The 19,489-nt window shown below is 46.7% G+C and overlaps 1 protein-coding gene across 2 annotated transcripts; it reads left to right on the top strand.

Annotated features, from left to right (window-relative positions):
• Window positions 1-963: 963 nt before the first annotated feature.
• LOC146571732 (rab3 GTPase-activating protein catalytic subunit-like) lies at window positions 964-17,199 on the top strand. Of its 2 annotated transcripts, XM_085281067.1 has the most exons (6): window positions 964-1,038; window positions 1,143-1,176; window positions 1,782-1,878; window positions 4,508-4,611; window positions 9,093-9,208; window positions 16,652-17,199. In XM_085281067.1, the coding sequence occupies exons 1-6, from the start codon at window positions 1,016-1,018 to the stop codon at window positions 16,833-16,835; spliced, it is 558 nt and encodes a 185-aa protein (XP_085137193.1). In that variant the 5' UTR covers window positions 964-1,015; the 3' UTR covers window positions 16,836-17,199. The 2 variants fall into 2 exon arrangements, 1 of the variants encoding a protein (XP_085137193.1); XR_014893164.1 differs by lacking the exons at window positions 964-1,038; window positions 1,143-1,176; window positions 1,782-1,878; window positions 9,093-9,208 and having other exon boundaries at window positions 4,155-4,611; window positions 16,652-16,792.
• The last annotated feature ends 2,290 nt before the right edge of the window (window positions 17,200-19,489 follow it).

Raw genomic sequence — 19,489 nt, 5'->3', positions numbered from 1 at the left:
GGAACAACAGGTGGGGAAGATGGTTGGTACCTCTTTATTGAAGTCCTCTTATCTGTACATAGTTAAACTAAGTTGTAACTTGTGGATGAAAATGTTTTGTTTAATGAATTAATAAAAAATGTCATGTAGGCTTTTACAAGTAAACTAGTGTGAAATAAGAGGACTGTTGATCAGCCTACGCTGTGGAAAGCTGTGACTCTGTCACTGACACGTGTGGCATGATGGATGCAGTCATGCTGGGAGAAGCTACGTGAGTGCAGAAACCTCTTATCACCAGACGATCACGTGGTCGTCAGTTTTCAAACAGCTCATTGCAGTTTGATAAATCATCTTCAGAGGTTATTTGAACCTTGTCTTTGCAGAGACCTGCAGACCTGAGGCAGTAATGCAGTGATAATAACCAGCACACAGTGTAAGTCATGCTGCAGCTGCCCTGAATCTACAGTGTTGGTTATTCCCACCATGTTTCTGATCCAGTGTGGACGAGCTCTTTATTCAGTCTGAACTGGTTTTAATACTAAAATACAATTGATTTGTTATTCATAGATTTTCAGATTTACTCTTACACAAAAAAGTAAAACATTTTTGTTGCCAGATCACACGTATTTACTTCCAGTCCTGAACAGAAGGAAATCGTTTTGATGCATAAATGACATTTTATGTTCAGTGACAGCCTGGTGTGCTTGGGTCCATGAATGCAGTGGTGTCGTGAGTGGGCCCTGCTCGAGTCGTCAGTGCCAGTATGAGGTGTCAGTGAATATATTTACACATTACTTCATTTAAAGTACGAGTTTGTGTCTCTGTCCACAGGCAGCCAACCCCGGCTGTGTCCTGGAGGATTTTGTGCGCTGGTATTCACCTCGTGATTACGTAGAAGAGGAAGTGGTCGATGAGAAGGGCAACACGATGGTGACGGGGACACTCAGTCCCAGGATGAAGATCCCAGGCAACATGTGGGTGGAGGCTTGGGAGACTGCCAGGGTCACACCTGCACGATGCCAAAAAAGACTTTTTGATGACACCAAGGAGGCCGAGAAGGTCTGAAGCAGGTCGTTCGTTTTGCCGCATGCGTGTTTTTAAGCCAAACGTGTTTACTAAGTGGATCACAAAGTGTTTTCATGAATGTTTCTGCTGATTTTCAGGATCAGCTTCTGCCATGGGACCGTTTTGGCTCATGTATGTTGGAGAAGTCAGTTTAACACAGATCTGTGCTCACAGACATGTTGAAGCATTTTCACGTTGATGAAAAAGGATCTGATGCTGTCACACACGATGTTTAACTGACACACAGCAGCTTTCTGTGGTGTGATGGTGTTAAATGAAGAACAACTTTAAACCAGCTTCTATTAATGATCCGGTCGGCTTTATGGGAAAGGGACAAACAGTAACTGGGGTTAGTTGTTTCCTCACCCAAAGAGGGTCCTGGATTTGGACCCGGGCAGGTCCCTGCCAAGCGTTTGCATGTTCTTCCTGCACATATGAAAGCAGAGCTCGGAGCTCCAGTTTGCACCGTCACTGAAAATGTTGCCTGTCTTTTAAAGACATTGTTTATCCAAAAAGAGAAAGTTAAAAATAATGCTCACTGATAGTCTTATGACAGATTTAAAGATCTGGGTATGACTGGTCCCTCTGTGAATAACCATCATAGAGAAAGGTCACCGTTTATCTGGAGTCTTCTTCAGAGGCAGCCTGTTGGCTGTGCAAAAATATTCTGTTGATCTGAAAGAGCAAAAGGAAAACAGAAGCCAGGCAAACTAAACTTTTTGGGGGTTTGTCTTTAGGTTCTGCACTACATGGCGATGCAGAAACCTGCAGACCTGGCCCGTCACCTCCTGCCCTGTATACTTCATGCAACTATTCTGAAGTTGAAGGAAGAAGGTAAGTCCTCACCGTTTGGTTGAGAAACACGTTTATATGAAATAAAATCAGGGAAAATAACTCTGAGCCCACAGCAGGTAAATTACAGTAAGACCGAAATACAAAAAACTAAAGATATTAAAATAAGTACTAAGAAAATGAAATGCAACCCGAGATGTTAATGGAGAAAAAAACCAGAAGCAGATAAGATGAAGCATACCTGCGCAGCGGTGGGTGATGAGGAGAGGCCGCAGCGTGTCTGTCTTAAAGTGCAAGTTTGTGACAGTTTAAAGCTTAGCAAGCTAAGACGCCAAATATCCAGAGAACAAAGACAAGTCAGAGGGCTTTTTCAGACACACACTTCTAAACTGTCGTGCTCAACAGTGTCTCTGCTAAAACTGCGTCTGTGCTCTGCCCCTGTAAAGTTGCCTATCGAGTGCTTAATGATAAGGTGCATGCTAGCTGCTTTCCTCTGCAGGTGGATGAAGCCACTGATAGTGACAAAGGAATGACTTCTCTGCAGACAGGCTCCTGCCAGAAACGTGAGGACTGTGTGGGGATGTGCAGACGGGGGCGCGACGGCTGGGAAACGAGGAGGGCTGCAAGTGGATGCACTGTATGATACACGCTGGCGTCTAGACAGCTCAGTCCTGAGCTGAGTGATGTAATGACTGATTGCATCGACACAGTCATTACATCAAAATACAACCCCTTTTTTTCGGCACTGAAACGAAACAGGCTCCGCCCACACAGCCGTTCTGTATCACAGCTGTGATGCAAAAAGATTTGGGCACCACTGGTATAGAGTGACTGGAACCCAGAACCTGGAAGTGTCCAGTGATGTGAGGGTAAAGGACGTCTCACTGTGTACTTTGGTGCACAGATGAGTTTGTGGTCGGTTCAGTGAATGCAGCCCATGAGCTGCAGAAAAAGCCCAAATCCTGAGCCCCCCAAGATTTGGGCTCAAGATGTGTTCTGCACTGCAGGCCCTTGGACTCCATCAGGGTTTGGGCCAGTTTTGAGCTCTTATAAGTATCAGAGATGGACACGTGATATTTTCAGGGATGCGTAGGCATGATGGGTAGAACATGACCCTGGAGTTAAAATGCAGGTAAATGTGATTTAGTTTGTTTACTCTAACTAGCTACCCAACCCTCACTGTGAAAGGAGCCTGGAAAGTTTCCCCAGCATGAATTTCTTTCAGTCAAGTTTTCTCCAGTAATGATCAGAAATCAGATAAAACCCACTCTTTATTTTATTCTACACACAATAAATTGATAATTATTCCAGGATACAGAAAAGTCTAGATTTCGTCTTCAGACTGTCACATCTGGAGCAGGGCATAATTTGATTTGGTTTCTAGAAGAAGCTAAAGATCTTTCAGTCGTGTTGCTGTTGTTCCCTGACACCTGCAGTGCAACCATTAATTTAGCTAATGAGAGTTCACGTATAATTATAACAGGTCTTAGTTTCTGGATCGTCTCTAAGTTGACGGTATACTGCTAAGACCAGTTCTGAGTCTAGAGACAGCCAATGAGAGACACTAGTAAGGACATCACTGAGGAGAGTTTTCTAGTACTTTGGAGAAACCTCAATCAGCTAACGTCCTGCTGTGATACTCAGACCTTTTCTCTAATTAAACCAGAAAGCTAGTTTTCATTTATTCTGTAATATCCCAGAATGTTTCAGCAGGTCAGAAATGCTTTGGTGCATATCCAGGTTGTATGCAAATTAATTCTGATTAAGTCTGGACTACAAAATACAAAACATAGCTTGGACACAACAATAATGTCCTCGTTTCACTTCTTTAAAAAATGTATTTTGATCTTATGACACTTACTAAAAGCTTTACTTCCAGAGGTTGACAGAGACGCTCCGTGCTGATAACACGTGAATGTGTGAAGGTTTGTATCATATCTATCTAATAGACTCCAGTTTGTGCATGTAAATGGAGAGTCCTCTTCACACACTGAGGTTAGTTATGGAGTTCCACAGGGTTCAGTGCTAGGACCAATTCTGTTTACATTATACATGCTTCCCTTAGGCAGCATCATTAGAAGACATAGCATACATTTACACTGCTATGCAGATGACACCCAGCTCTATCTGTCCATGAAGCCAGATAACACACACCAATGAGTTAAACTGCAGGAATGTCTTAAAGACATAAAGACCTGGATGGCCGCTAACTTTCTGCTTCTTAATTCAGATCAAACTGAGGTTATTGTACTCGGTTATTGCAGATGGCCCTGCCCCTCCCTGAGCCTGGCTCTGCTTAAGGCTTCTTCCTGTTTAAAGGGAGTTTTTCCTTGTGCCAAAGCACATGTGGGTATATTCCTGGACAAAAGGCTTAGTTTCTATTTGCAGATGTGTTCTGTGATCCTCTGAAATAGCTGGATTAATTAACTCCAATAATAATCCATCAAGACTTTGTGGATATGTTTTAATCTCTGTAAAGATTATTATAAAATGTTGTGAAGGTTTTGTTTATTTCAAAAGGATCTGTATTAGTAAGATAATAGTTTGCAGGTTTACTCGATTTTAGGCTTTTTCTCATGTTAACAGTAATTGAGGTTACAAACGTGGCAGGTCTTTCTTTTAATCACAGCTTTCTGTCACTCTGGAAACACTGTCATTTCTTCTCTTTCAGAGTCTGCTGAAGATATTCCATCAGTGCAAAAAAACATTCAGCAAGCTACAGTTCAAGCGAGCAAGCTCCTGCAGTCCCCCAACCAGGACTACAAGAAGTTAGAGGTCAGTGAAAACTCGACCGGACTTTCCACAAATAATTCAGTTTAAAAGAAAGTATCATTAGATTCACCCAAAAAAGTTTTGTTTTTAAATAAATTATTGATTGATTGTTAACTGTGTTTTTGTTGTAGTTGAGTATGTGCTGTACATGAGGTGTACGTAGACTGGACAGTGTGCACCATGGCTGAGAACTTGGCTGATAATTATTATGGCCATTGATGGTTGAACCATGAAAACAGGGGTGTGGTGCAGTGGGATTGTAGTGGGAGCTGGAGTAACAAACTCCAGTGCTTCCTCAGTGATGGCTAACTATTTTCTAAACCTAGGTAATTCCTTCGGCTGTTCCCACCTGGGCTCAAAGCTTTTATACTCTGCTGATATCGGATGTGTTTATCAGTGATCGAAAACAGAGACTAAGATTGTTATTATTGAGTTTGATCACACGTTAGGTGCATTAAACGTCTGCTTTTGTCATGAAACGCTGTGTGGCAGGCAGGAGGAGGACCCAAACGCAAAACTCACAGACACGGGGATGAACTCAAAATCACAGCTTTAATGCTGGAATGGCAGAACATAGGAAATACAAAACTAAACTGGGAAAAGTAAACTAACATACGCAGAGAGACACAGGGAGATCCACACAACATGAGGGACGACGTCACACTGAACAGAGGGAGACGCAGACAGAAATACACAGAGGGTTAACGAGGGAAGTGGGAACACACGGGGAACACAGGTGACACTGATAATCATAACGAGACAGGGCGGGGTGAACTGAACACTGACGGGAGAGGTGAAACAGGAAGTACAGGAGGAGAGAGAGCACGAGTAGAACACCAACGTAACAGGCAGGGGAGACATGGAATAAACACGAAAGGGGACGAGGGCTCATAAATACATAGAGGGCACACAGGGGGAAGAGAGAGCACGGGGAGAACTCAGACATAATGGGCAGGGGAAGCATGGAATAAAATACAAACATACAAGGAAACTAAGAACACTGGGCCAACATGGCCCAGGACCATGACAGTACCCCCCCCTCAAGGGCTGGCTCCAGACAGCCCAAACACAGAAAAACAAAACCAAACAGAAAACAACCCAGGGCGGGCGGCGGGGGCCCAGGACGGAGGGTCCGGAACAGAAAACAAAAGAAGAGCACAGCAAACACCGGAGCCCAAGAAAATAACCCAAACACAGAGCAGTTCAGGGGGCCGGCCGTGCGCAAGGCAACGGCGGAGACGTGGAAACAGTTCAGGAGGCCGGCCGTGCGCAAGGCAACGGCGGCGACGTGGAAACAGTTCAGGAGGCCGGCCGTGCGCAAGGCAACGGCGGCGGTGAAGGAGACGGAGCAGTTCAGGAGGCCGACCGCGCGGGAGGCGGCGGCGACGATGACAGCGCTGGTCCGGGGGCCGACCGTGCGGAAGGCGACGGCGGCCACTCAGGCGATGACGGTGCAGTTCAGGGGGCCGGCCGCGCGGAAGGCAGCGGCGGCGGCTCTCCAGTGTCAGGCGTACTGGCCGAGGCCTGGTGGGCACAGGACCAGTCGAGACGGGACCAGGCGAAGCACAGGCTGAGGCTGCAGCAGACGAAGACTCTGAGGAGGCTGCAGCAGACGAAGACTCTGAGGCCGGGCCAGACGAGGACGAAGACTCTGAGGCCGGGCCAGACGAGGACGAAGACTCTGAGGCCGGGCCAGACGAGGACGAAGACTCTGAGGCCGGGCCAGGCGGAGCTGCAGAGGCTGAGGCCGGACCAGGCGTAGCAGAAGCACAGGCAGAGGCTGGCCCAGGCGATGACGAAGCGGTCGCAGATGGCGGCTGGACAGGCTCCTCGGGCCCTCCAGCTGAGACAGGAGGCTGGACAGGCCCCTCGGACCCTCCAGCGGAGACAGGAGGCTGGACAGGCCCCTCGGACCCTCCAGCGGAGACAGGAGGCTGGACAGGCCCCTCGGACCCTCCAGCGGAGACAGGAGGCTGAACGGGCCCCTCGGACCCTCCAGCGGAGACAGGAGGCTGAACGGGCCCCTCGGACCCTCCAGCGGAGACGAGGAGGTGCTGGCCGGGCTCACTGGAACCCCCAGCGGACGAGGTGGGTGGCGGCGTGGGAGCCGCGGAGTCCTGGATGAGCTCATCCGAGCTTCCAGCAGGAGCTGAAGTAGAGCCAGAGAGGATTGGGACCCCGGGCTCAACGTTAAGCTGGCTAGAAAACCGCACTGCTACGGGGAACTGGGCCAAAGGTTCAGGTGCGAGCTGAGCTGCTGGACACACGGGGACCTGAGCTGCTGGACACACGGGGACCTGAGCTGCTGGACACACGGGGACCTGAGCTGATGTCTGTAGTACCGGTGGTGGTGAGAGTGGAGTAGGTGGTGGAGTTAATGACTTCACAGGGGAATGAACTAGAGGTAGTGACGGTTGTGGTGCTGGTGGTTGAGTGGGTGATTGTGCTAAAGGAGGCTGCACTGGGGACACTGGAGACTGCACTGGGGAAAGCGGGGACACTGGAGACTGCACTGGGGACACTGGAGACTGCACTGGGGACACTGGAGACTGCACTGGGGACACTGGAGACTGCAGTGATGGTTGTAGTGGAGGTGTAACGGGTGAAGGAGTGGCTGAAGTGGCTGTGGGTCGGACGGCTAGTGGCTCAGCTACAGGGTATGGTAACGGCAGGGCTATGGGTTGAATGACTGACTGAGTAGCAGCCTGAGTGGCTGGGTGCAGTGACGGTTGTGGTGGAAGAGAAACAGGTGGTAGTGTGGATGATGGAGCTAAGGGCGACTGAGTGGCAGACCGAACTGATGACTGAAGCGATGGTAGAGGTGAAAATGGAGCTTGTGGTGGAGTTAATGGCTGAGCTAGCGGGGACACAGGAGACTGAACTGAGGGTGGCTGCGAGGGAGCTAACTGAGCTGCGAAGGGCTGCGAGGGAGCTAACGGAGCTGCGAAGGGCTGCGAGGGAGCTAACGGAGCTGCGAAGGGCTGCGAGGGAGCTAACGGAGCTGCGAAGGGCTGCGAGGGAGCTAACGGAGCTGCGAAGGGCTGCGAGGGAGCTAACGGAGCTGCGAAGGGCTGCGAGGGAGCTAACGGAGCTGCGAAGGGCTGCGAGGGAGCTAACGGAGCTGTGAAGGGCTGCGAGGGAGCTAACGGAGCTGTGAAGGGCTGCGAGGGAACTGACCGAGCTGGAAGTAGCAGCGAGGGAGCCGACGGAGCTTCTGGTAGCACAGCAGGTGAATTAGAAGGCCGAATGTCCGGCTGTGGGGTGGCGCGTCGGCGGCGTGAATGCCGTTTCTTTTTTGATGATGGCTCTGACGGGCCGAGCGGCTCCACATCCGGCCCTTCAGGCAGGTGGGTAGTAGCAGCTGGGGGATGAAGGTGGAGCTCGTTGCGGATTAAATCCTGTTCGAGTGGGTGGAGCGCACTGAGTAGCCAGGGAAGACCAGAGATTAAACGCTGTAGTTTGGTTTCCACAGCACGGCGAAATTCCTTTCCCTCACGTTCGAGCCACAGATGCAGGAGTCTTTCCACGGAGTAGATAATGTCCAGACGCAGTTCTTCAGGTGGGTTGAGTGCTGCTGGGTCCATATCTGGTGACGTCGTACTGTCATGAAACGCTGTGTGGCAGGCAGGAGGAGGACCCAAACGCAAAACTCACAGACACGGGGATGAACTCAAAATCACAGCTTTAATGCTGGAATGGCAGAACATAGGAAATACAAAACTAAACTGGGAAAAGTAAACTAACATACGCAGAGAGACACAGGGAGATCCACACAACATGAGGGACGACGTCACACTGAACAGAGGGAGACGCAGACAGAAATACACAGAGGGTTAACGAGGGAAGTGGGAACACACGGGGAACACAGGTGACACTGATAATCATAACGAGACAGGGCGGGGTGAACTGAACACTGACGGGAGAGGTGAAACAGGAAGTACAGGAGGAGAGAGAGCACGAGTAGAACACCAACGTAACAGGCAGGGGAGACATGGAATAAACACGAAAGGGGACGAGGGCTCATAAATACATAGAGGGCACACAGGGGGAAGAGAGAGCACGGGGAGAACTCAGACATAATGGGCAGGGGAAGCATGGAATAAAATACAAACATACAAGGAAACTAAGAACACTGGGCCAACATGGCCCAGGACCATGACAGCTTTAATACTGTCCTAAAGTCTGAGAACAATCATCACTTCTTCACATATAAAAATGTTCTTCTCACTAGCACTCAGTATCCATACAGCCCATACTGTACAGCTGCACAGCTAAACCCCACCATGTTAGTTTTGCTTGATTGGACAGTCTTGTTGTGTAAAAGCATTCTTGGCTTTCTCAAAGTACATTTAAGTATGCCATGTATCCACTGTGACTCCAAACACGCCTTTTACACCCCGAGACTCAGCCTATAACGTTCCACGTAGTCTTGGGGTCTCATGCTGTCAGGATTGAGCAGACAGTTGTTCTTGTCCTGTGTGCAGGATTTCATTAACCAGCTGCTGAGCATGGAGACAGTCATCACTCAAGCTCGCTCGCTCAAGGCCAAGTTCTCCGTTCCTGAGGACGACAGCGGAGAGGCTGCTGATGAACTGAAGAAGTGAGTCGCAGAGTTTGAGCTGCGCTCACTGACAGCTTTGTTTGTGCTGTTGGTAACATGTAACAGTCTTCACCGTCACTATAGATAGTTAGTCAGTAACAGGTTGTCACGATGAATCTGTTAACGTTTGTTAAGGTTCGTTCGAGTTAGGGAAGAGAAGAAAGCAAGCCCAAGCCGAAGTAGGTGTCAAAAATAGTGAACTTTATTACACACTTTGTGCACTAAGTGTGGGAAAAGACAATTTGCAATCGAATCCTCTCGTCAACTGAAGCATCAGTCTCCTTATATTGCCATTATGACATCACAGTTGGATCTTTACTGGAAATGATCTCAAATGATAACAATTCCCCGCCTATCACAAAGTTTTCCCTTATATAGACATCAACTGCTACTCTTAAGAGAAAAACAAGTGTGTATTACATTGTGCATTTTGTGAAAGTGTATCTATCAGAAAAACTGTCCTCAGATGACCCTCCTATTATTACTAAGTGTGTAGGTGAACGTGCGTGTGTGTTACATAAGTGCGTGCATGTGACTAGAGGCCGGCGTACGTGCAGAACTACTCGCAGGCCTGCCGGGCCCAACAGGACTGGTGGGTCTGAATGGTGTGACTGCACTAAAGTGCAACATCTTTATATAAACAGTCAGTGTGCATTAATATTTGCTCAGAGTAACACAGATGTAATTAAAAGATTATTCTGTCAACCGATTCAACAATGGTAAATGATTAATCAATGATAACTGATTGTGAGAATACAAAATAAAATATCTCCTGATCACACTCCTCCTCTTTGGCCTTTTGAAAAAAGGCCAACATTTAGAGATATTGTGTCACTCCTCCGTCCAGGCGGCTTCTCGCAACGGCATCATATGTTCCGGACCAGCTGACCCAGCTGAACCAGAAGCTATGGCCCTGCTCACCAGATTGCCCAACACCTGCCTCACCAGAGGAATGAGACAACACCCGATCAGCAACAAACCTAGAAAAACTAGAAGAGAAAACATGGCAGACATAAACAATCCCTTGTATTGCCCAAAAACAGATGTGAACCAGTCTCCCAGCCTCGAGTTCACGCCTGATTGCTCATGCATGGTTCTAGATAACGCTTTCAAATTCTCCAGCGCCCGCGTGACCGTTCCGTCCGGAGCTGTATTGTTGGGAATAAAGGTGCAACATAAATCTCCGAACATCGCGCACACGCCTCCCTTCTCAGCCAATAACATGTCCAGCGCCATGCGATTTTGGATTCCCATTAACGACGTCGGACCTAATTGTTCTGCAAGACCTTCCACTGCGTCCCTAGTGAGATTCGAGAGTCTCAACACATTATAATGAACATAATTAATGTGATCAACATTTTTATTTGGAGTCACCCACAGAAACACACTTTCAAACCCGGCCGCTATCTGATCAACTAACTTATACTCATCTGGAACTCCTCGGGGAACTCCTATTGAGTCTATCCAGGTTGGCGAGTCCCGTCTTGGATCATACTTGTGGATAGCTCCTGTGGCTCTCCTCCGTCTGGCTGTAGACACATCCGCGCCTTGCTGTGGAATTGTCTCTAGCCTACTGCCTATGAGCATCAAAGGTGCAGCTAGGCGCACCAGAGCACACGTTCCCACACTCCCCAAGGGAACCTGCACCAAAAGGGTGTACTCCCCACAATAATAATATAGCCCACCTCTCGCCCAGGTGCCTATAATTGTGCTTGGGTCACTTACATCATTGTTAGTCCTACCTGTGATTGTCCTCTGACACCAGCTTGGATCAATCCTTCCTAGCCTAAATCTCACTCTGTCTGTAGAAAACTCAAAACATGTATAATTATCTCGTTTTGGTGTGAATGAACCTGGTTGTGTACGTTTATCAATTGGCGGATATAAACCTGACAAAGTGGTGCAGTTACCTGTGTCCACCGCCTCTCTAGTTAATCTCAACATGCAATTATATCCCCACTCATCCTCTGGATACAGAGGAGCGGGTTCAGTAAACAAATGTGGTCGAGCGGTAGCACAAGCAACACAATCAACCACTTTCTGCTCCTTAGCATTTTGAGCCACCCAATCTAACCAAAGATTCCTATCTCCAAAACCTGTGGCACGCTCTATCAACTCCTGAGGTTTTAACCTAGTATAATCAGTGGCAACAAACCATTTTTCTTCTGGATCCTTGTAAGTAACTGTCTCTACGGGATCCGTTTGCACCGTGAGATTCAGTGCTGAGTCATTTCCCAGCGGTTTAGACCTGGGATTAAATAAATTCACCCGAATTAACCCGAATGGATCTGTCCCTACTTTATCTACCCCTACTACTAAATAAAACGCACCTCCATCAAACCCAGGTTCAGGGAGTTCACTCCATGGTCCTAGGGAAAGAGTAATGGGGTTATTTGTAACAGAATAATCTCTCTGAATAGCTATTCCTTCAAGGGCCGGTGGCACCGTTGGCTGCCATCCTACCCCTGTCCACGCGACCACATCCTGCCAAGAACACCACTGATCTGTTACATAGGTGTAGATGTCACTATCCCATGATGGGCCCCACACCGACTTAGGGTAACACATCATTGGATGATAACAAACCCACACATTATATGTTCTCCAGCTATTCCCATCTCCCGAGCATTTAATTACCTCACACAAATCAAATGTGAACGCTGTTGTGGATCCATTAACATACCCAAACTCGACTCCGCCACTGGCTTTAAGACACCCATCATCCCCACCTGAACCAACCGCACGCTTGACTTTTTTCGACGATTTGATCGGTTCGGGCTCTGGAGCAGATAAACCTCTGTGTCTGGGCAATTCACCTGTCTGCCAAAAAACAAAGAAACACGTTATAACACTTATTAACCCCAACACCCCCGTTATTCTCCAATTTTCCCACAATTTCATGATGACTGTTCCCAGGCTCGTTTACTTTTACTCTATACTAAAAAGATAAAGTTACAAAAAGAAGAGTATAAAGTTATGAGTATAAAAATATGCAAGTAACATACAAAACTATTACGATTCCTTCAAACTATCAAATACTTTAGACTAGAGCCCTAGCCTATTTAAGAGCCTGGAATGGATTCCTCCTTGGCGCGTGACGCTCCTCTTCTTTCTTCGCCTCATTCAGGTTAGACTACTGAGGAGGACCGTGGCACAGGGGGAGAGAGGATTATTCTGCCTCTATGTTCCCCCCCTGCGTCGATTGGGTGGAGGCTAGCTCCAGCAAGCTCTCGTCCGCGACTGCACACTGAGACCAATGGAACCAGGTCTCCCCTTTCCCTTTCAGACGGACAGCACTGGTGGTTCGGGCAGTTACTTCGAAGGGTCCGGTCCACCTCGGGTCTCTCCACTTTCGCTTAATGACCTTCAGCCACACCGCCTTGGCATCGGGGATGGACCTGTCCTCCGCTTTCACCCCTTCTCCAACCTGTTGTGTGAAACTAGACACAAGAGCTTTTAATTCTTTCCAACATTCAATATGTTTTCTGTTACTTTTTACACTTTCTTCCGCCGGAACTGTTGTCCAAGGACCTGGAAACTGTCGTCCTGTCAACAGCTCATATGGTGTGAAACCTGTGGATTGATTAACACAACATCTTATTATCATCAATGCAACCGGCAGGGCCGCTACCCAATTTAGCCCCGTGTGAGCTGAAATCTTAGCAATTTTATTCTTCAGGTTTAGATTAATTCTTTCTACCTTTCCCTGCGACTGGGGGTGATATACCGTGCCAAATCTATGTTGTAACCCCAGCTTCTGTTCTACCTCTGCCAAATCTTTGTTTTTGAAATGAGTCCCATTGTCGGACCTAATCCGCTTAGGGAAACCATGCCGGGGGATGTAATGATTGATTAAACACTTAATCACACTTTTTGCATCCTCCCTCTTGGTAGGCCATGCCTCAGGCCAACCCGTCAAAGCATCTACACTTACCAGTAGATATCAAACTCCTCCTGGACCTGGATCAATCATGTCAGTGAAGTCAATGACAATCTCTTCACCTGGTCTTTCTGGAATGGGGAACTTACCTGCCTCTGGTTTAATCACTGGCTTCGGATTGTGCCTCCCACAGATCAGACACGTCCTAGCCTTCACCTTGATCATATCCTTCAAAAAGGGATGCCACCAATGGCACAGATGTCTCCCCATCTGGGCGACACCTACATGTCCAAGGCCGTGCGCTTCGGCAATCTTCTGTTTTGCCAAGTTGGCTGTCAACACTGGTCGACCGTCAGGTCCTCGCCAGAGACCTCCTTCTTCCCAGGCTCCTCGACTCTTCCAGATCCCCTTCTCTTCTGGGGCAGCCTCCCCTTGGGCCTTCCTGGCCTCCTCTAGCATGTTAACTCCTGATTCTTCTTCCACCGTTATTTGTACCATCTGTCGTGATGTTTTATAACCCGCTGCCTCTTTTGCAGCTCGATCGGCTTCCTGATTTCCTCTGGCCATCAGGCCGGTCCCTGAGGAGTGGCCTTTGCATTTTATGATGCTCACCTCCTCTGGATCTCCCAAGGCCTGCTCAAGTTCCTCCATTTCCTTTTTGTGGCAGATTGGTGCGTTATCTGCTGTCCTGAATCCTGCTCTTCTCCATTGGGCCAGCTCCACATGAGCCGCTCCAAAAGCATAAGCTGAGTCCGTGTAAATGTTGACTCTTTTTCCTTTTGCAAGTCTCAAAGCTCGACTTAGAGCAATTACTTCTGCTCTTTGGGCTGACTGCTGCCCTTCAAGTCTTCCAGCCTCCTTCACTTCAAATGCAGCCCCTTTTCTGCAAACTACCGCGTAGCCTGCTTTTAATCCTTCATCATCCCTGTAGCAGCATCCATCAGTGAACCAATCTTCAGCTCCTGTCAGAGGTTCTGCTTTCAAGTCTTCTCTTATCTTCTCGCCAACTTCAGCTCTCTTTGCGCAGTCATGAGGTTCTCCTCCTGACTCCATTAAATCTGCCATGTTAATTCCTTCATGTGTGAAGGTCAAGTTAGGAGCGTCTAAAACTCTACACACTCTCTGTTGTGTAAGAGGTGTCATGGTGAAGGCTTGTGAGTTAACATATGCCACCACACTGTGGGTGGTCAGCACCTTCAACGGATGGTCCCTCACTATATGTGCTGTCTTTTGTATAATTTTTGACACCCCAATGGCATGCTGAGTGCATCTCGGGTGCCTTGTCTCTAATGAATTCAGCCTGATGCTGACGTACATGAGTACATCTCTTCCTCCCCCTTTTTTCTGAAACAACACCCCATTAGCTATCCCGTGTGTTTCAGAAACATCAAGATAGAAGGGTTGTTCATAATTAGGGATAGCAAGATCAGCCGATCTAGATAAGTCCTGTTTTAATGCAATAAATGCCGACTCAGTGGCCGATGTCCATGGCAGTTCAGCCTTAAGATTTCTGACACCTGCCGTTTTTACCAAATCCCTCAACAGGGCTGTTTTGCCTGCATAATTTGGAATGAAGTGCCGGCTGTATCCTGTTAACCCCAAGAATGAGAGCAACTCCTTAACCGTACGCGGTCTTGGATGTGTCAAAATCTGATCACGATGAGTGTTTAGCAGACCCACTGATTTGTGAGCAATGACACGGCCCAGAAATGTTACTTCTGGTCGGACCAACTGCAACTTTTCTTTACTGACCTTGAAACCGCACTCAGCGAGTCTCTTCAGTATGGTAAGTGAAGCTGCCGTGCATGCCGAAGCAGACGGAGCTGCAATGAGCAAATCATCAACATATTGCACTAGTGAACACCCCTCTGGGAGATGGCACGGCGATAAAACTTCTTTCAACACTTGGTTGAAAATGCCAGGGGAAAGTGCAAACCCTTGTGGCAACCTTGTGTATCTGTACTGTTGTCCCCCATATGTGAATGAAAAGATGTCCCTCAGAGACTCATGCAATGGGAGACAGAAAAATGCATTCGCTAGATCAATACATGTAAACCACTTCTGGTCTGGTGTTAATGCCGTCAAGGCTGTGTATGGGTTTGGGACTGGCACCGTGTCAGTACGTAAAATGGCATTGATGGCTCTTAAGTCATGTGCCATTCTGTACTTTCCTGTCCCATGCTTCTCTACTGGCAAAATAGGAGTATTCCAGTAGGATTGAGAGGGCTCAAGCACCCCTACTTTCAATAGCCCCTCAATGGTTTCTGCAATTCCCTCCTCAGCTTCTCTCTTTTGCCTATACTGTGGTTTCCAAATTGGCGTTTCAGACTTCAGCTGGAACAAAACGGGCGAACACGTTGCCTGGCCCACATCCGTAGGCCCTGCTGACCACAAGGTGTCAGGAAGAGTCGCAAGTGCGGCAACTGCATCCGCATGGTCTGTTCTTTCTCTCCCATGAATTCTTGAGATTTGTTGATGCTCCAACATCACTGTGTCCTCTGATTGACAAGTGATACGATAAATTTTGCATTTTGGCGAGTACCAAACGTCTGGAATCTGAGTAGCTTGCCAGCCAGGTTCCTCGAGGGCTCTTTTGACCATCGTCCCCAGCTCCTTCGCCTGATGACTCTCATGGACCGCCAATGTTATATGGGGCACTGAATCAGGTCCCATTTTGAACCAAGGCCGTTGTTCGTCGGTTAATTTTACTGCTGCCGCGACGCCCTCCGGACCGACATAGATGTTTTGAGAACACACATTCCAAGTCTGGCCTTCAAGGTCAGACTGGAACAGGTCCCTGTAAATTTCATCATCATTTCTATCATAATAGAGGGTGACATGGAACGGATCCCTGGGGAGAGAGAAGACTGCCAAGGCCATAATCCAAGGTTTCCACAACTGATATTGTCTTAGTATGCCTTCTTCCACCACACGACCCCAATAGATGTCAGCGGTCGTTTGTTCAGTCTTTCAGCAAGTACTGGTTCTTTGAAAATGTCCCCAGGCACGGAAACTCTTTTCCTCCTGGAAGTGTAACTGTTAGTCCATCAGCTGAACACATGATGGTGGCCCCCAGTTTAATGAGCAGATCCCTGCCCATCAAGTTCACAGGCACATGGGGAGACACCACATAGCTGTGCTTCAATGTCTGTTTTCCCAGCACCGTCAGGGCTGGATTGGTTGTTGGCAGCGTCATTGGTACCCCAGAAAACCCAACAACACTGACCACATGGTTGGAAAGTGTGGCACTGTTTGGTTTTTGCTTCAGTGTTGAATAGGTAGCCCCAGTGTCCACAAGGAAGGTCATTTCATCTCCTTCCACACTCATTGACAACATAGGATCTGCCACTCCCATGTTGTCTGGTCTCTGTGGGTCCCGTCAGTACAACTCCTTCCCTGTGCCTTATCAGACGGCGTCTGAAGGATCACAGTCAGTTCACACGTTTCTTTCTCGCTCATGTTGGTGGTCTTATTTTATAGTTTTGGCGTCTTCAGGTTTTACATGTTCTTATTTAAGTGTTTTGTTTTGTGGGAATATTTTCCACATTGTGTGTTGTCTTTAGGTTTGTGAGCTCCCTGCTGGAGGAACCAGAGGTGGTAGTGACAGGAGCAGGCCAGGGCCTGGCTGGCAGTATAATCCACAGACTCTTCATCAGTGCTCAGAGGGTAACTCTCACTCTGCCTCCGTGTCCTTCCCACGTCTTGCTGTCAGTTTCATGTATACAGTCATGTATTTGTCATCTATAGAGACATCTTTAGAGGTACACACACACACCAGTCAACCACTTATTCAATATCAGCATCAAGAATAGGTCGGTGTCCCGGTCCTAGAGCAAGACATGAAGTCAGCGCTGTTTTATTTATATATACTTCATGTAGATGAAACTGGAAGGACGTGGTCAGCACTGATGTAAAGACGCGGTGTTTTCTGTCAGTGTCAGGAGAGTCTGCTCTATTGTAACGTTGTTTCTTCCTGAAACACACAATTGCTGCTGCTGTGCTGTGAAGCACGTTCAGAGCTATAAGAACCAGTCTGTTTAACTATCAATGAAAAATGAAGAATTATCAGTTTGACTGTGTGACAATTCTGCAGGAACAAAGTTGTGCAGCTCTCTCCGCAGTGGAGCAGATCTCCTTCCTGTCTTTGACGCTTCTTTTTCTCTTTCTGCAGTAACAACTATTAATGTGCATTTGTATATGTTTACAGTGTTAGCAGAAACAAAGCTTTGGTGGCCGTGACTCCAGAGATGGAGCCGAGTATCTAATCGAATCATCGGTTTGTTCTTTAAGCCTTAAAAGTGTCCATGTGCTCCACACTGGATCCCAGATTGACTCTGATGCATCAACTGGAACATGAATCCAAAATCCTGCTCCTCACATTCAAGGTCTTAAATAATCAATAATAATTTCAACTGTATATTTGATGATTGTCAGCACAAAGAGGGAGAGAGAGGAACAGAGAGGGAGAGAGAGAGAGGGAGATGCAGAATGAGGACAGAGATGAACAAGAGCAGGTGAGACTCACATGTTAGTCAAATGGTTGTTTACCAAGAGTATCACCGTATCACAGGTCCTCATGTATCTCGTACCTAGTGTTTCTTTTTAGGTTTGTTATTTTTCAAATTATATATTTATTAAGTTCTGCAGCTTGTTTGCACAACAAGGCTGAATAATTATAAACTTTTCTCAATCTAAATAGTGGACTTTGGTAGAATTAAAAAAACAAGTGTAGTGCAGGTCTATGATGATTTTTAGTGCTGCTATCATCTAGTTCTGATTCTGGTTCTGTCTTTGTTAAATCCTATATAGTCCTGATTTTGAACTGTTGTAGTCCTGTTTTAATTCCGGATCAGTTCTGGGTCTGGTTGAATCGGGGTTTAGTCCTCGTGTCTTGATACAGCCTGACTTTGTTCTGCCTCGCTGCTTAATTAAAAAACTAGTTTAAGGTGTCCTGCACATGTGATATATATTTTCCCCTATATGAAGTCATTCTTTTTTGAACAAAACTCAAAACTCAGCCAATTAATCTTTCAGTCATTTCTAACCCCCCCCCCCCCAAAAAAAAATACATCCCACATGCATAGGGCTAAGCCCCGGGTGTTTCAAATGTCTGGCTCCGCCTCTGGTAGAGAGAGTATATGGGCTCAAATTGTGGTCATAAATATTTTTTACTTGTAAATCAGGATTTGTGTGTTAGGTGAGCACTCGGCTGTCGGGGAAACTTGTTTTGTAAAGTTCGTTTAGCTAACCTGTGCAGGTGAATGAATTTACCCTGACTAAAGAAATCAAGAGAAACGCACCGGGCTGCTCAGTGACTAACCACGGTTACTGTGCTTTTATTATGAGTATTATACTGTAAGAGCAACAGGCTGGACTCTGCACATATTTAATAATCAGTTCTGCGCAGAAGCAAACAGCTGCATGTTTTCTGTCGCTTTCCACATGTGGAACGACATTAACGCCAACTTTTAAAAACCTGGCACTTCAGTAACCCCTCATTAGTCAATAGCTACGGATTAAATAGCAAAGCCCGATACTTATGTACTGAAACCAACTACTTCCGCTTGGCAGCTTAAGTTAAAATGGTTACATTTTCCCCTGATTATTATTTTTTTTTTTTTTTACTGAGTTTGTTACAAATATTCAGGTTAAACTGTCCGAATTATTTTTAATGAGTTATGTTCACAAAGTCACATGTGCAGTACTCTGTACAGCTTGCATCCTTTAGGACAAATAATTTGAAACATTAATATTTCTTGTTCAATACTGAGCTGATAACACCTCTGTATGTTGTGACCAGGATGCAGCAGCAGACTGAACCTCGACTGAAACCTGCTCCATCATCTCATCTTTGCAGATGTCCATTTATAAAGCATCACCAACTCAAAGGTAAACATGATATTAGAAAATGTGTTAGTAAGGCCTTTAAAACAAATAAAAAATAAACAACTGTCGGCAGAACTGTAGGACTGAACAACTTCAGATCCCGAGTGTGTGAGGACGGAGAAGGATCAGCTGTATTTCAGATTTGAGATAAACTTTATATTTCAGTTTGTGATGATTCAGGAGCCGTCCTCAGATTCAGATCTCAGCACCACCCAGTGACAGCAGACAGATCATCTTATATCTTCACTCTTTGTAGTAACTCCAAAATTAACTGAAGAAAACAGTACAAAGGTTAAAGTAAGTAAGTAAACTTTTCACAGATAAAGATCACAAAGTGCTTTACAACACAGAAAATGGGAATATAAAAACAATATAACAGTAAATAAAACAATGTAAAACAATAAAACTATAAAAACAGCATAAGAAGAAATTCATCCATGCTTTTCTAAATAAAAATGTCTTCAGCTGTTTCTTAAAAGAATCAATGGAGTCCGTGCAGCGAAGAGACAGTGGGA

The sequence above is a fragment of the Mchenga conophoros genome, linkage group LG7, assembly GCF_057382185.1.
Source record: "Mchenga conophoros isolate Kocher_MC1m ecotype Shallow Benthic linkage group LG7, M_conophoros_male_GT1.1, whole genome shotgun sequence".
In the NCBI taxonomy this organism is placed as follows: Eukaryota; Metazoa; Chordata; class Actinopteri; order Cichliformes; family Cichlidae; genus Mchenga; species Mchenga conophoros.
This window is presented reverse-complemented; position numbering and strand designations above follow the sequence as displayed.